The following is a 15,492-nucleotide window of genomic DNA, read 5'->3' as shown; positions in this document are numbered from 1 at the left end:
GCATGTGCGTCGAAGACATTTGACTGACGTGTTTGTAACGATACGAGTTTGCGATATAATAAGTTATATTGTTTTTTAATGATTGAAAAACTATTTGGTGCGTAAACTGTTAAATAGAATATTCGAAATTTACATTGATCAAAGTGAATTTACAAAATATTTTTACAAAAGGAATGCTTTTGGAGATTGCATTCATTCGCCTATCTGCTATTATATTATCCGCGAGTAAATAGTTTCGGAAAATAATTTGAACAAGGTGTCATTTAAATATACCTAGGAGTCCGCGATTCAATATGTCTCTTTGTTTATCATTGATTAACATTTTTAAATACTATTTTCTGGTTATAGAATTAGGTGAAACAGACAAAAATTATTTATTTACCCTAGTTATCAGCCATTTATAAAGAAAAGACACGAACAATCAGATGCCCGTTCCCGCATAAATGCGGAAATTGTCGTATTACGCTACACCAGGTCCCGCGCTACTGAATTTTTATACACTGCGCGGCAAATCATCGTCTGCTGGTGTGAGACAGACACTTGAGAATTATTTTTTTCGTAACACTATTCAAAAGGGTTTGATTCATGACTACTATTTTTTTTATGGAGAATTCTTCTTATATTTATAGTCGAAAATAACTCGAGTTACTTACTATCATGTCATTATAATAAAATAAGAGATTACCTATTCTAGTACCAGTGGGTCTATTCTATACTTATCGACCGCTAAAGTGATAAAGTAATAAATATTATCATACTTAGGGTAGGTTTGTATCAAAATGTTAGCACTTATTGTAACAATTACACGAAGTTGGTTTTTATTGTTGCAATAAGTGCTATATTTTAACAGCACCTATCTTGCTGCTGTTGAAATATCGCACTTATTGCAACAATAAAAACCAACTTCGTGTAATTGTTACAATAAGTGCTAATATTTTGATACAAACCTACCCTAAGTTTGATACTATTTATCACTTTAGTGTTCGATAAGTATAGAATAGACCCACAGGTTATTGAAGTAATATAATAAAAAAAAAAACAAATGAACTTGAAAATAAAATTGTGGTGACTATAAAGCATTTAGAAGTGCAAGAAGTGTTTGAAATTTAATATTTTACGAATTGTAATAGCCTAATAGGTATTCGAAAAATAAACCGTTTTGTTATAAACTATGTGTCATTCGATTCCATTCAGTTCGGGGTCAATGGTAGGTACAAACCAGGCACTGGTGGTAAGTACATTACTCTCAAATAGCCAGTAGTTCTCAAGGATGATTTATTTATACTCGACCTGCAGTGCTGCAATGTGTATGGGAGTTCAAATAAAAGTTACACAGTTTGAGATGTCCTGGATGCTATAAAAATGAGCTATTTATGACTGATATTTTTTTAACACACTCAACAAAAATGCTCATAAAAGTCATAAACCATATTATTATTCATTATGTGTATGACATATTTGTCGAAATCGTAGCCGTAGACTATAATACTGAACTGTTCTTACACTTGTTAATCTGTCATCGACGCATTAGTCCAGCACCATTTCGTAAGTGTCATGGCGCCGCTCGAGTAAGCCGGCATTTTTTCAATGAAGAAATCTTGTTCGTGATTTCTTATCAGTTTTAGGCGACGAATGTTTATTTTTAGAGTCACATAAAATATTAGGTTCTGTCATAATCATTTTTGAACTTGACTCCGATTTTTTACTACTCTATTTGTGTATGTTTGACTGACATTTATTACGATTTATTGATGCTTGAAATAACAACGCGCACTGTTGTACTAAGTCGGGATTCGTAACGCTTAGAAAGGGTTAAATCAGTTTTATTTTTTATGTACTTTATAATAGCGTGAAGTTGGTACACTTGAGTCATCTCATTTTGAATGTTATCCGCAATAACAATGATACAATGATCATTGTGCCACTATTTCTGCTTGAATTCAAGTAAAATGTTATAATATGATAATGACAAAAATGCTTTTAAGGCCACCATTATATTTTTAAGAATTATGCCGCTATTTCTGCGGATAGAAATGATATCTTGGAGCATTTCTGCATACTTAACTCAAAAATTAAAAATTTGGACTTGTGCCACTATTATTCCCCGAGTGCGTTATGTTTTCTGAAAAATTACTCATTCATTTCCTATTAATAAAATCATATAAGTATGTAGCTTGATACATAATGTATAATAATATTATGGTAAATTAGGTAGGTGTGTATATTTAATAATTAAACACCTACAAAGTCATCGAGCCGCCACTGATGGAAATCATTGCTTTATCGTCTGTTAGACAGAGAGTCTGGTGGAACTGCACTAGCACCATTCACGTAGGTTCTTAACTGTAGAAATGCCGTGTCATTCTTTGCTACGTTTACCGTTAATCTTTCCTTGGATAATCTGTTGGAAAATACTGTAATTTTGTCCTCATAAAGTGACTACTGTAGTTTTCTGACTCTATGGTTAAAACTTTTCTGTCATAGAAAGAAATGTCATTATTTAATGGTTATGCTTACTTTTTTTCAGTTTTATAAACTTGTATGTGGAATGAAATCAACGACAGAGGATCAAAAGAAATCCCCGAACCAGTAAGTATACATACTTAATAATATTTTCATTAGTTCATTTATTTCGAATATGTATTACTCATTTAAAATTATGCAGGAGCTCTCAGATGCCAATAACAGATAGAACATTGAGTGTTGTAGAGGTTTACTCAACCCTACAACTGACGCATTATTGTCTATGCTCATTTATATAGCATAGACAATAATATGAACAGGATATGACACGCAATAAATCAGTTAAATTCCAGGTATAGTCAAATTATGCGCGCAACTCCGCATAACATTCTACTTAAAATCAAATTCCAAATTAAAATGTAAACATATCAACTCAACATAAAAACTAATGTGACAGTCCTATATATTGCTGTGTGGATCCAAACTTATTATCTACAATACAAAACCAAGAAATACCAACACCGTGTATTATTCAACTATATCCCAAATATACCATGTCACGCATTACACACCAAGCAACCTTCTAAATAAGATAACTTTAACATTGGGGCTACATCTGCATCTAAATAAATAACCCCCGATAGTGTCGACAGCTTCAGGTATTGAGGGTGCACATTACAGGTAATAGCACTTTGCAAAAAGAGATCGCTCACAAACAGGAATACCTTGCAGCAATACTCAACTCAAAGACTACCAATTGTATTTGGCCAGAATCAATTGCCTCCTGTTCAACGCCTGTATTCTGATGGTATCACTTTTATGACACTTTATCATAGCAATCGTATACTCCGCCTAGAAAACGCAAACAAAATTTCATTTCAAAATGATTACCTAAAACACTAAAACATGTTCGCACTCAGAAAAGAAACCACTACAAACAATAGTTGTCCCAGGAAGAAAGTGACAATAAAAAGTATATTTAAGTTAGATTTAGTACATGAAAAATGATCAATTTTGTAATGATTGTTTATGTACATGCATTTTCCGTGAATGGCGTATTGTAGTTCATTTAGCGACTGATGGAAGTCTTAAAAAATACCTCTTTGTCACCCGTGTGTTCCATGGTAATATATTTCTCAATAACAACTCTTGCGAGATATATTACAAGCTTTGAAAGCTTAATTGTAGATACAGGCAGATGCTATGGTATTGATTTTTTCTCTCGTAATTTACAGAAAACCTGACAAAAACCCAGTGGCGAAAATAGGAAGTCAAATATCTAAATTGAAAGACGCTCTCAAAACACAGACCATAGACGGCAAGTTGCTGGAGTCTATCGATAGCAGCATCAAGGTGAACAACGACACCGACTTGACCGATGGAGTGGATATCGATCTCCAGTACTCGCACATCCTGGCAGACTATGCTCGGTTAAAAGAAAAAGATTTGACTACGTGGCGGGTTACTATCGAAGATATGAAAGATAAAAAGGTAATATTATTATCTAGAATATCCTTTGTGAGATTTGTAGAACGTAGATCACTTTTGTAGCACTGCACTGCTAATGTCATTTGTTTTTACAGATCAATCACAAATCAGGGATGTTTCAATATTTCACCATTAATGTTCAAAAATCTGACCCGCTTTGTCTGGAAGAAGAGAGTCGATGGTCCGTTCACAGGACAGATGCAGACTTCCTCACACTCAAAGCGAAGTTAGTTGATTTCCATGGAGAGACGGAAATGAGTGATGCTCACGTACCCTCAAAAAGGTAAGAAAAAAATGATATCACTAACGATGTTAACTGTCACTCTCGATGCAAGGCCTTTTAAACCTCTTCTATGCTGCAATAAGTTAATTGGTAGTAATTGACTTAAGAATTGGTGTAATTACAGCGAATAAGTACGCTTTCGGCAGTTAACCGCTTAAACATTGCACTTAATTCACATAATATTAATTATGTAACATTAATTTTATAATATGTAACCTGAAGTACCTTGCGCATCTATTCTATACATTAGGCTGCTATCGTCGGATATCAAATGTAGTTTAACATATTTATGTATTGAGGTGGTAATTGTTACAATAAGTTAACCGTCTGCGCATCTATTCTATACACAAGGCGGCTATCGAGGATAGTTTACCATATTTATGTATTGAGCAATTATAATTGTTATAAGTTCATAACAGAGATGTCGCATTCAAATTTACCTATTTTAGTTAGGTGGGATAAACCTGAGATTCAAACAAGATAATATAATACTATTTTTGCTTAAATTCTGTTATACCGTAAAGTGGGGTGACTTTGATCGATTTTGATTTTATATTTACGATATTTTGAAAACCGATTATAGGAATAGACTGAAAAAATAATGTAAATATTGCATTATAAATACCAACCGAATGATAATATTAAATTGAAATTTTAACAATTATGTATTGAAATAAAAAATAAAATGTACCCTATCAAAGTCACACCATGGGGTGGGGCTACTTTGATACCTATTTATTTTATGCTTTCATTAGTTTATGTGTGGGGCTTCAAACCCATCCCTATATTTGAGGCGTAGAGTTACAAAACCCGCTCTGGGCGATTTTTCAAAAAAAAATTAGTTATGAATGTACGCAGGAGCTCTTTTGTAAGACCTATCTTCTGTTCTAGGTAAGAGTTTTAAATCCCTCTCTGTTTCTTCAAAAAATCAAAATAAATATCGAGGAGACTGACTAAACCCGCTCTTAAAATAAATTTGTTCTGGTAAAACCCTCTCTGCGTAACCGGCCAATCAGACGACGCGATTTAAATAATGACTCTTCACGAATCCTTTAATCTCCATACAAACCGTTTTCTCGTGCGCGTCATAATTTTGCTTCAATTATTTTACTATTTTTTACTTTTAATAATGAATGTTTCAATAGTTAGTGTGACGGAATCTCAACAAGAACAATCAAGGAAGTATTTGAAAAATTCAGCTGCTTGGAAATGTAGCATGTTATGCCAAGAAACGTATTTAAAAATTGACTATATTTTGCTGTATTGTCATGAATAACCCAGTGGTGGCTCAAATTATTTTCTTGTTTTACGTGTATTTTTTGTTGTCATTTATATTTAATATTCTGTGTGATATATAATAAAATATCATAAGGTTCTTACACACTTTTATCAATATTTGGTTTGTGTCAAAAATATAATTAAAGGAAAACTATTTTCTGTCGGAGAAATGCTTTTTGTTTGATAATTTGTACTATACAAATGATAGATTTAGTAGGTTATGTTACGTTAGGTTAGTTTTTTCATCTCCCTTGATAAAAAATGACATTCCTTATCATTATCTCCACGGGACAAGTTTTTTTTCGTCATAAAATTGTATCATTCGTTAATATGAACGATAATGAATTTTAATTCAAATATGTATGTTTATTAATTTGTAGATTAGCTTAGTTGTAATAATGATACATAGTTAACAATGCTGTGCTATCTTGTAGAAATACCGTTACTTTTATAATACGTTTTTGCAATAAATTTCAGAAATTCCATGTTTACTATTATTTGTATATAAAAAGTAGCAGGAACAACAGAATATAGGTAATAAATATTTATCTGGGAAAATAAGTATGCTCATGCTTCGCGACTTTTGTTTATGAGATTTGGTTTCTGAATTAAATGCTATAAAATATATAATATACCTAAGTAGATTATGTATAATATAGCTTAAAAATATTATCATTTTATTTTTACATTTAATAAATAGGTTGGTAGGTAATGGTGGGTTTCCCACAGACATGGAATTTGGGGACACAGGTAATACAGGGATTAGTTAGGTAAAGGCTGGTACTTAAGTCCGCTGGGTTTTTTTATTTATGCTATTGATATTATTAAAAAATATGTTATTGTTATTTCAAATTATCTTATAATTACCTTTTAAGGGTTTAAAAATATCTTTCTGATTCAAAATATGGTCATTAATATTAAAATTATTAAGAATTATTAGGGCACTTATATAATTATAAAAGATTAGTTACCTATTAAACAAATAATTTGCATGGTATGTAGGTAATAACTAATTGTCTCCAGAAAAAGTAACATTTTTCGATAATGGTTTTTTTTTGTTTATTATAGAATAAAAATAAGTACGTGACATTAACATATTAAAATCAAAAAGTTTCACAAAGGCAATTTGACATAGTAAAAAGTAGGCACTATTCAACTAAATAACTATTTTTTTAAATCTAAAAAAAAATATATTTTCAAGTAAAGTACAATAGTAAATACCACTATTTTTAAAAAGTATTACATACCAATATAACAGCTAAATATGTAGGTACAATGCGAAAAATATATAGCTACCATTAGGTAAGAATGGCTACAAAATATTTTCTAGACAAAGTAAATTCGAAAATATATGAGGCGCCGAGCGCCAAAGGAGGTCAAGCACCATTTATCAAAAGTGCTACAAAATGGCCGACAAGTTTTCAATGAATTTATTTTTAAAATTTTAAACTTGTATGTTGAAATGGACAATTATTTTCTAAGCAAAGCAAATTTAAAAAAATCAAAATATTATTTGCAATGATATTTAATGAAAAATATCTACTGGATTCCAAAAAAAATGGTGTTTGAACCTCTTTGGCAAATAGAAAAATGAAAAAAGGTGGCACTTGATACTTTTTTTTGTTGCATAAGCTTCTGTGGCATTAACATTTTGAAACTCAAATAATGGCGTTAATTTAAAAAAATAAATCATTTAAAAAAAATGTTTTAATGTAAGGGTTTGAATAGCAATAAAAAAACATTTTGATATAAACAAATTTTATTATGCCAAATAAACACTGAAAAAATGGTCAAATTTGTTATGATTGTTACATGAGTTTGCTTGGCATAAAATTTGCCTTATAATATTAAATACGTTTTTGCCATTACAGCAATGATTTCAAGCCTTTGGATTGTTTTTTTTGTAATAACCGTCTATATACCCAATATTATTAATAATACTAAATCAAATCGTTACTCCAAACTGGCCAAAATAACAAAATCATTATTCAAATTTAACACCATCATTTTTTCTCAAGGATTCGGGTGATTTTTTAAATACTTTTTTTAGTGTATATCAATCGTAATTGGATATAAAACAAGATGAAATTAGAAATAAGAGTTATTTTCGTTCATGGAAGTAAAAGTTTAGTGGACATAATTACTAAAATGACATTAATAACCATATTTCAAAAGTAATCTAAAATATTTTAAACAACAGCGTTTGTGATTGAAAAACGGATAAAACATGTTAAACTTACCGCGATTTTCCTCATTTACAGGTTTAACATACATTAAAACTATTTTTCTAATCCTTCTTGAGCTCATTTTTAGTTTTTTTCACTGTTGAGAACGTATATTCAATAAGACAAATCTGACAGCTGTTTTGGTCTCGCGCTCTCCATAGTATAATGGCGGATAAGCTTCTGTGGCGTGCCGACATAACGACCAAAACAATTATGCCACAGAAAATAAATCTCTATTGTAAAATATCTATAATTATTTGAGCGATAAGACTTTGTGGCATGATACATATCGATTTATAGAAAAAACCTACATTCAAATGTCAAAAATCGTAAATTTGGCGCTTGAGCTCCTTTGGCACTCGGCGCTTCATATTACATAATTAAAATAAATACGGACCGCTACTAAACTATCATCTCCTGTCGACAATGTACCATTGTGCGACAAACTCCGCTCTTTTTAAAAAATTCCGCGTCGAACGCCGCTCTGTCAGGTAGAGACTAACAAAGACCGCTCTTGGGATAATTAAAATGCATTTATTTGAATAAATACAGCTTATACATTGGATTTGACATTTTATTATACTTTTCCGTATGTAACGGAAGAAATATAATATCTAAAATTACACTTAAATCATCATGATATGCCCAAAACAGTTTTTCGTCATTTACTCAAAACTCAAAAAAGTCTCTAGAGCGGGTTTTGTAACTCTACGCCTCATTTCATTATTTTTTCAATTTTTTTTTCAGGAGTTAAAAGCTACATTAAATAAAATAAAAATATGAAAACGTATTCTCAATCAAAAAAATAAACAAAAAAATGTACAGATTTGCATTATAGCATTTATTCATCATGTTATCAAAAAAGTACAGAGTAAACAACAAAGATCTAGGAACATTTTTATACGAGACCAAAATTATAATACAAAATAACCTATAAAACTTAAAATAAAATAATTTGAACCTAGTTTTCTTTTGTACTGTCGCACCATCTTATTCTGAAATTAAAAACATGGAAATTAAAAAAAATCACAAGAATATTCTTAAAATTTAGCAACTACACCATCTTCAGTATAAGTATTAGGTGTGGGGGCGACTTTGATACCCCGTATCAATGACACCCCATACTCTAAATCAGTATGTTACACAAAAGTGTACTTCACCTCAATAAATTTGAATTTAAAATATGAAAAAGAAATAGTGATATCACTATAGTATATAAATAATCATTGGATTACTACGATGATAATAAAAGGGTACCTACATTTTATAACTCTTCAAATAAGACACCAAATTCACCTTAATGTTTTCGGATTCCGATATACAACAAATCGGACACTTAATTACCGTATTTGTAGTTTGACAGGTAGACCATAGATATATCTTTTAAAATAGACTGGTAACTTATAATTATACCGTTCCAGTGGGTACTGTGTTGCCAATTTCAAAATCAGTATCAAAGTAGCCCCTCGATTTTATTGTCGCCCCATTTGACGGTACTTTATTATTTTGAAAGCTGTCACTTTGCATTTCTCAATACTGCCACTGTTTAGTGGTATCGCTATTCATTAAATAGCCGACTATCATTAATCAGCAGTTAAGTATAACTAAGCATATGGCCTTAACACGACAATGGCCTCGTGTTTTGGCCTTTGTTTCTCGATTCTACTACTATTTAGTGATGTCACTAGTCACTAAACGACAAGCGGCAGTTTAGCACGACTAAGCATCTGGCTCTTATGTCTTTTGTGCTATGTCTACAGCATGAAGTTCATATGCTACATCTTCAAGCAGGTGATTTGCCTTAAACCGATATTTGTATTATTCTATAGGGCGAAAGCGGCAGTGGAAGTCCGTAAAAAGAAATATGAAGTATTCCTCCAGAACCTTTTACTGAAACCCATTCTCAAGAGTAGTGACTTGCTGCATCTGTTCCTGACTGCTGATGATGATTTTTGTGAACTAGCGGAGAAGGCCCGCCCCGAGTCTTCCAGCATTTCTGATCTCGAAAACATTTACCAGAATTTCACCCACAAATTGAGGAAAGAGAAGGGGCAACACCTCGACACTTTCATGAACACCTTTTTGTTTTCTACAGACGTTGATTATTATAATTCCTTGTGAGTTCATTTTATTTAATTTATTTAGCAAATATTATTATGACCTATAGCCAAAAAACCTACTTAATATGACTTGTGGCTGGTTTCCCTTAACTACATTATCTATATCTACTTTAAAACCCAAGGTGCAAATTCAAATTGAAACATGTAGATGTACATATTCATGAGTCAAGGAAAAACTTTATTATTTGACGCTATTGGTTTCAAAGTCAGTAACCTCCATATTCCGTCATTTTGAAATATGTAATTGTTAAAAACTGTCAAGCATATTGAAGACTACAAATAGAATATTTTTCTACTAGTAGTTAGTAGTATATAAGTATACAATTAGAAAAAGCGAATAGCAAAATAAAACGTCTTAAACATCATTAAAATTAATAAAAAATCAAGTTGAAAGTTAATCGTACAATACTAAAAAAATGATGGCCGATGTATAATCGACCTAAGCAATCAATCTCCGGTTTAATTATATTCAATTCACAAACAGAGCTGGATTATTTGATATGTCATGCATATACATAGGTACGATGGAAAAGTACTTACAGAATCTGAATCAAGAAAAATATTTTTAAAATAAAGTAAAAATGGAGATCACCAATTTTGAAAACTAATAACCTCATTTCTAAAATTCATGGCAGAAAATGTTTGTTTGCAAAATAGAATTTCTTATTTTTTTCTGACAAAAATGCATTCTTCAATATACATATCACTATGTTGCACATAATTCAAAATTTCATTTTTGCTTTGGTGGATCATTAATGTCTATATGATAAGTGTTCTAAAACGTTCGCATTTCACTGCTTTTAGATGAAATCTCATTACATTATTCAATCGTCCAATAGTCCTTTTTCTGTTTGCCATCGAACTGTAGATACAGATTTGTAATATACATAATAATCAACGTTATAGATTCTCTTGAATAATTTTATTTGTATACAACTTTTTATTGAAATAATTCAACATACGGGTTGCGTGTTATGTCATTATGGTCAACCATTAATTATGGGTCACAAAAATGTGCATTTGGGCCACCGGTTGCCTACCATCGACCTAAAGGATTAATAATCGACATAATTATCAAAATATTTATTGGGTGTTTATAGTATTTTTAATTAACTATTTTATTGTTTCATTTTGAATTGCCAGAAAGGAAGGGAAAAACATAGACAATGGTGAAGATGCAACGATCATTCTTAATACGGAATCGAAAAGTAACCAATCAAATGTGGGACGGTGTATCACCGATGGAATTTTCGGAGACAATTTAGGCATCCAAAAAAATATTCAAATTACTCTCACTAATAAGAAGAAAGATTTCAAAGTTATTGGTTTTTCTCAATGTTTGATCTTCATGTGTAAGTATCGTCTATGAGGATATATTATTTAAATTGTTTATTAGATCCATATTGAATTTAGAATTCACATACACATGGATAGTTATACTATATCCAAGTCTATCGAATCTTGTACTAACACATACAAATAAAAGTTTGGTATAATTTAATTTTTTTTTGTATGATGTAGGCAAACTCTGGGTGACTTACCGGACAAGAAGCCTTACTAATGAATCCGTAGATATTTTTAGCGCAAGTTTAATTCCCGGCTTGGCATCAAATTGTTTTGTAAAATATCTTATTTTAGTCATGTCTTTTTTTAGTGAAATATCTTAGTAAATTATATCAGTAAAATACGGAAGAAAAAATTCATTTTCAAGACCCGTACATATGGCTGTTCTAGGACATTTTTACAGTTACCTACAACTGTCAGCCTACCTTGCTTTAACAGGCACCCATTGTTATTGGGACAAAATATTATTCATTCATTTACATGTTATATATTTTATTTTGGACTGACTGACTAAAATGTTTTCCATGCCAGTCTGACCCCAGAATCCATCAGATGTCTCAAAACCATCACACATATGCGTTACGTATTCAGTTAAATGTCTCATATTTACACATTATGTCAGTGAATGTTTATATTATGTACATATTATTTAATATGATTTCAGTGAAGGACGTGTTCAAAGTTCGGAAAGGAGTGGTTTCCGTCTCAGGAACGCTCTGTACTTTAGGAAAACCAAAATTAGATGAATTATTCGATACTTACTTAAACTATTTATTATTTAAAGTTCTATCACCTCCGAGACTTGCCCACCTTATTAATTTAGGCGAAGGTAAAAACTTAAAAAGCTTTTTTATACGTTTATTGAAATATTCCATAAATACCATTCTTTTGCAGTGTTTCTTGGATGTGTCCATAGTGGACCAAAAATGTTGTAGAAACCCTTCTTCTGCCAGATGGAGCCTTCTGTGATTTCCCTGAAGCAAGTTACAGTTAGTCATAAGTGCCCTTTTCTATACAACGTCAAGGTTTTACAGATCAAGAGAGAAGTCATCAATATTAATTTTCGAGAATTAATATCCAGCGACTTGTCCTAGTACGGGACAGAGTCTGACAGCCATTACTTGCTATTTTGACACACGGCGCTACCTGAGTCTTGATTTCTCAGAATCCGGGTCCAAGTAAAATGTTTGTTACACAACAAATGAAATTTTCAAAATATGTATATATATATAAATCAACGATCTTACTTGCTGAAAAATAGACTAGTGACCTTCGATGAATGCTATTCTTAGTATTTTCAAAGAAATCACAGAAATATGACTTAAACTAATATTAAGGGCCCGCTGAAGAGCCCGCCGTTCAAATATAATTCAGTATAAAAAGGACCTCGGCGTCGTAACTACGTCAATTTAAATCGATCTTTTCGCAAAAATCACTAATCATCGGAGATTTTATTTCAAGAAATATTATTATTATTACTGATAATTTCTGCCGCGCGCGGAGAATTAGAATTATTATTATTTTATGAACACCTGCGAGATGAAGCCGATCAGAAAACAGGGCTGTCAAAATAATATTAAGCATTCATATTTTTTAAATGTTAATTTCATCATGGTTTTTAATCAAACCTGTGCAAGTACGTACTGATAACTTGGGTGGATTTTGTAGCAAACATACTATTGATATATATACGGGTATATTATTATTATAACCCAATTCAAATTGAACATAGGTTGATACTCAAATACTATTATAGTATGTTTATGATCTCGAGAAAATAATACGATGGTATAATTAATCCATATCAATTATTTGAAAACATTACATTCGCACTTTGCACAAAATTACAAACACATTCGAAGTTTGCCGCACACGTACAGACCACGTGATATTTGTTTACGCAAAATCGTCGCTTTTCAAAATGGCGAATTTGATTACCAGATTTTACTGCGATGAATCAGTATGTTCCTTTTTGTCTTTTTTTATTCGTAGGTTTGTTTACTATGTACACCGAGAAATTTCCATTTATAAACTCGGAAACGATTTTTACAGAAGAGTTTTGGAATATAATGCAACCAAAACTGGAAGAAAATTCTATCATGGGTGTTGACTTCCTGAATTAGCTAACCCCAGGTCCATGCCACTACGTGAACCACAGTGGATATTAAGCCATTTCCACACTGGCAACAAGTTGCTGGCAACCTCATTAAATTTTACGATACTTACCATAATTGCTTAAGAAATTTTACAATAATTATCGTAAAATCTAACGAGGTTGCCAGCAAATTAACTTGTTGCCAGTGTGGACCCGGCATTAGATGCACAAAACTTAAATAATATATATTATAAATAAAAATTTAAAATTATAAATATATATTATGATTTATGTCTTCGACAGCCCTGATGAAATAAATGTGAAATATGAGTCGGATCAGTCACAGAGCAAATTTATTAACACAAACAACTTTGACACGACCTTTTTATATTAACTAGTAGACCAGATATTATGGACCACATGTTAAAAAATCATATTTTCAATTCTCAAGGCCAATTCTGTAGAACGTCCTCTTAAACATCGGTAGATCTAGTGAAACTTCAGTAAACATGGCAACACTGTTTACACACCTTATAGCTAATTTTGGACATTAAAATGAAATAAACAAAACATATGATTAATATTTCGCGAGTGCAGAACTACAAGGTTCTTAGTGCTTATTTCTGGAGAAACAAAAGTAACAATGAGGCAGCTTAGAATAATACTTCATTGTTGGGTTTGCTCTGTTACAAATAAGCACTTAGAACCTTGCAGTATTAGACTCACGATTTATCTAAGTAGCAGCCGACTCCTTGTCATATGACCGTCAGAAGCTGGCTCTGGTCTAATCCTCGAAGAGGGTCAATTTATTGAATGTTAGATAGATGTAATAATGTATGTAATATTTTATCACCTGCAATGATGCGTTTATGTTTTTCTGATGTCTCATTTTCTGCAACCTTCTCGTCATAAATACCTATTATACAAAATACCAGATCACTATGGACGACCTCTCTGAATGCCAGTGTCCAATTTTTTAATTTATGAGATATTTATTTTCCTGTTTTGCAGAGATTTTATTTGAACACAAAATCCCACGGAGTAAAAAGTCTGACGCTGACGAAAAAATAAAAATGGCTCGCACACAACTTCATACGTGTTTTCCATTTTTATTCACCAGACTGTTGGGTGCCAACTTTCTCCTAGGAGTCGATAACCTTTTTGATTACTTACAAAATCCGCTACTGAATAAACAGGTTCGTGATTTATACTACATATTATTATGTAATTAGTATTGGTTGGGCCAAATATGGTGGGCGTCATTCCTTATTTCCCCACCTAATCCGCATCCTTATTTAATATTGTCACAAGACCAAGTAACCAGCAATTACATATCATTAGACAACCGTGATTGCGAATAACATTCAGTTAGCTCAGGTGATATCCAGAAAGCGGACGTGGGCAAGCTTGTTATAGCTTTACTGTAGTTAACTGCAGCGTGACTCATACAAAATGTATCTATTCGACCTTCGTTGCATTAAAACTGTTACGGTTTAAGTGAACGTTGCGTCTATATTCATCAACTTCAAAAGTGTATTGTCTGTTTACCAGTGCATGAGTGCATGAACACATAGCCCAAGCGCGCGCCAGCCCTCTCAACAAAAAAGATTAGGGTCTGGCATCCTGGTCCAACCACCAAGCCCCCCCCCCAGTTCCCACCCACCAGCACCTTCAAAATAAAAATTACAGTCAACGCTAAAGTGCCAGCAAGTATTATGTACCAAATTTTTTACTGTTACTTCTTCGTGGAAAAACATGATATGGAAAGAAATAATAATAATTTTGTCTGTAGCAAATAAACATCACTTCTCTGAAGTGGATCTATCTGATCTTTACTTTTCACTTAAAATGCGACGTTTAAATTGTCGCAATTTGTAATGTACCCAATTTTTCTGAAACTTGCCATATAAAAGTAATTTTAAATGTGTAAAATTTATCTACAAACTCATGGATAAACCGGATTTAAGCTCATATGACATTGGTAGATAATCAGCTCAACCGTTTGCCATAATCGCATTCTGGTTGAGAAAAGTGACTTTTGAGTTGTTCCCTGGAGTCGTGAGCAGTTGTGAGCGAATTGGAACTATTCCTATTTTTTGGGCACAATCGCATCAATTAACCTTGAGCTTCCGTGATTGGCCATGTTAGTGTGCCCTGTCTTGCATTTGACATAACACGAAATTGACGTTTAACAGA

At 32.1% G+C, this 15,492-nt stretch overlaps 1 protein-coding gene across 1 annotated transcript in view; it reads left to right on the top strand.

The window, feature by feature from the left end:
* Window positions 1-15,492, top strand: part of LOC147063266 (sorting nexin-14-like) — a 33,245-nt gene that overhangs the window by 16,623 nt on the left and 1,130 nt on the right. Inside the window, exons 9-15 of the mRNA XM_085960060.1 lie at window positions 2,528-2,589; window positions 3,699-3,954; window positions 4,047-4,234; window positions 9,567-9,854; window positions 11,001-11,209; window positions 11,866-12,030; window positions 14,308-14,492. Of these exons, the coding sequence (XP_085816186.1) occupies window positions 2,528-2,589; window positions 3,699-3,954; window positions 4,047-4,234; window positions 9,567-9,854; window positions 11,001-11,209; window positions 11,866-12,030; window positions 14,308-14,492 (1,353 nt within the window). The remainder of the gene's footprint in view (window positions 1-2,527; window positions 2,590-3,698; window positions 3,955-4,046; window positions 4,235-9,566; window positions 9,855-11,000; window positions 11,210-11,865; window positions 12,031-14,307; window positions 14,493-15,492) is intronic.

Source organism: Rhyacophila brunnea, unplaced genomic scaffold (genome assembly GCF_057557595.1).
Source record: "Rhyacophila brunnea isolate RB1 unplaced genomic scaffold, BYU_Rbru_1.0 scaffold_9, whole genome shotgun sequence".
NCBI lineage: Eukaryota > Metazoa > Arthropoda > Insecta > Trichoptera > Rhyacophilidae > Rhyacophila > Rhyacophila brunnea.
Note: the sequence above shows the minus strand (reverse complement) of the source record. Positions and strands in the feature narration are given on the sequence as shown.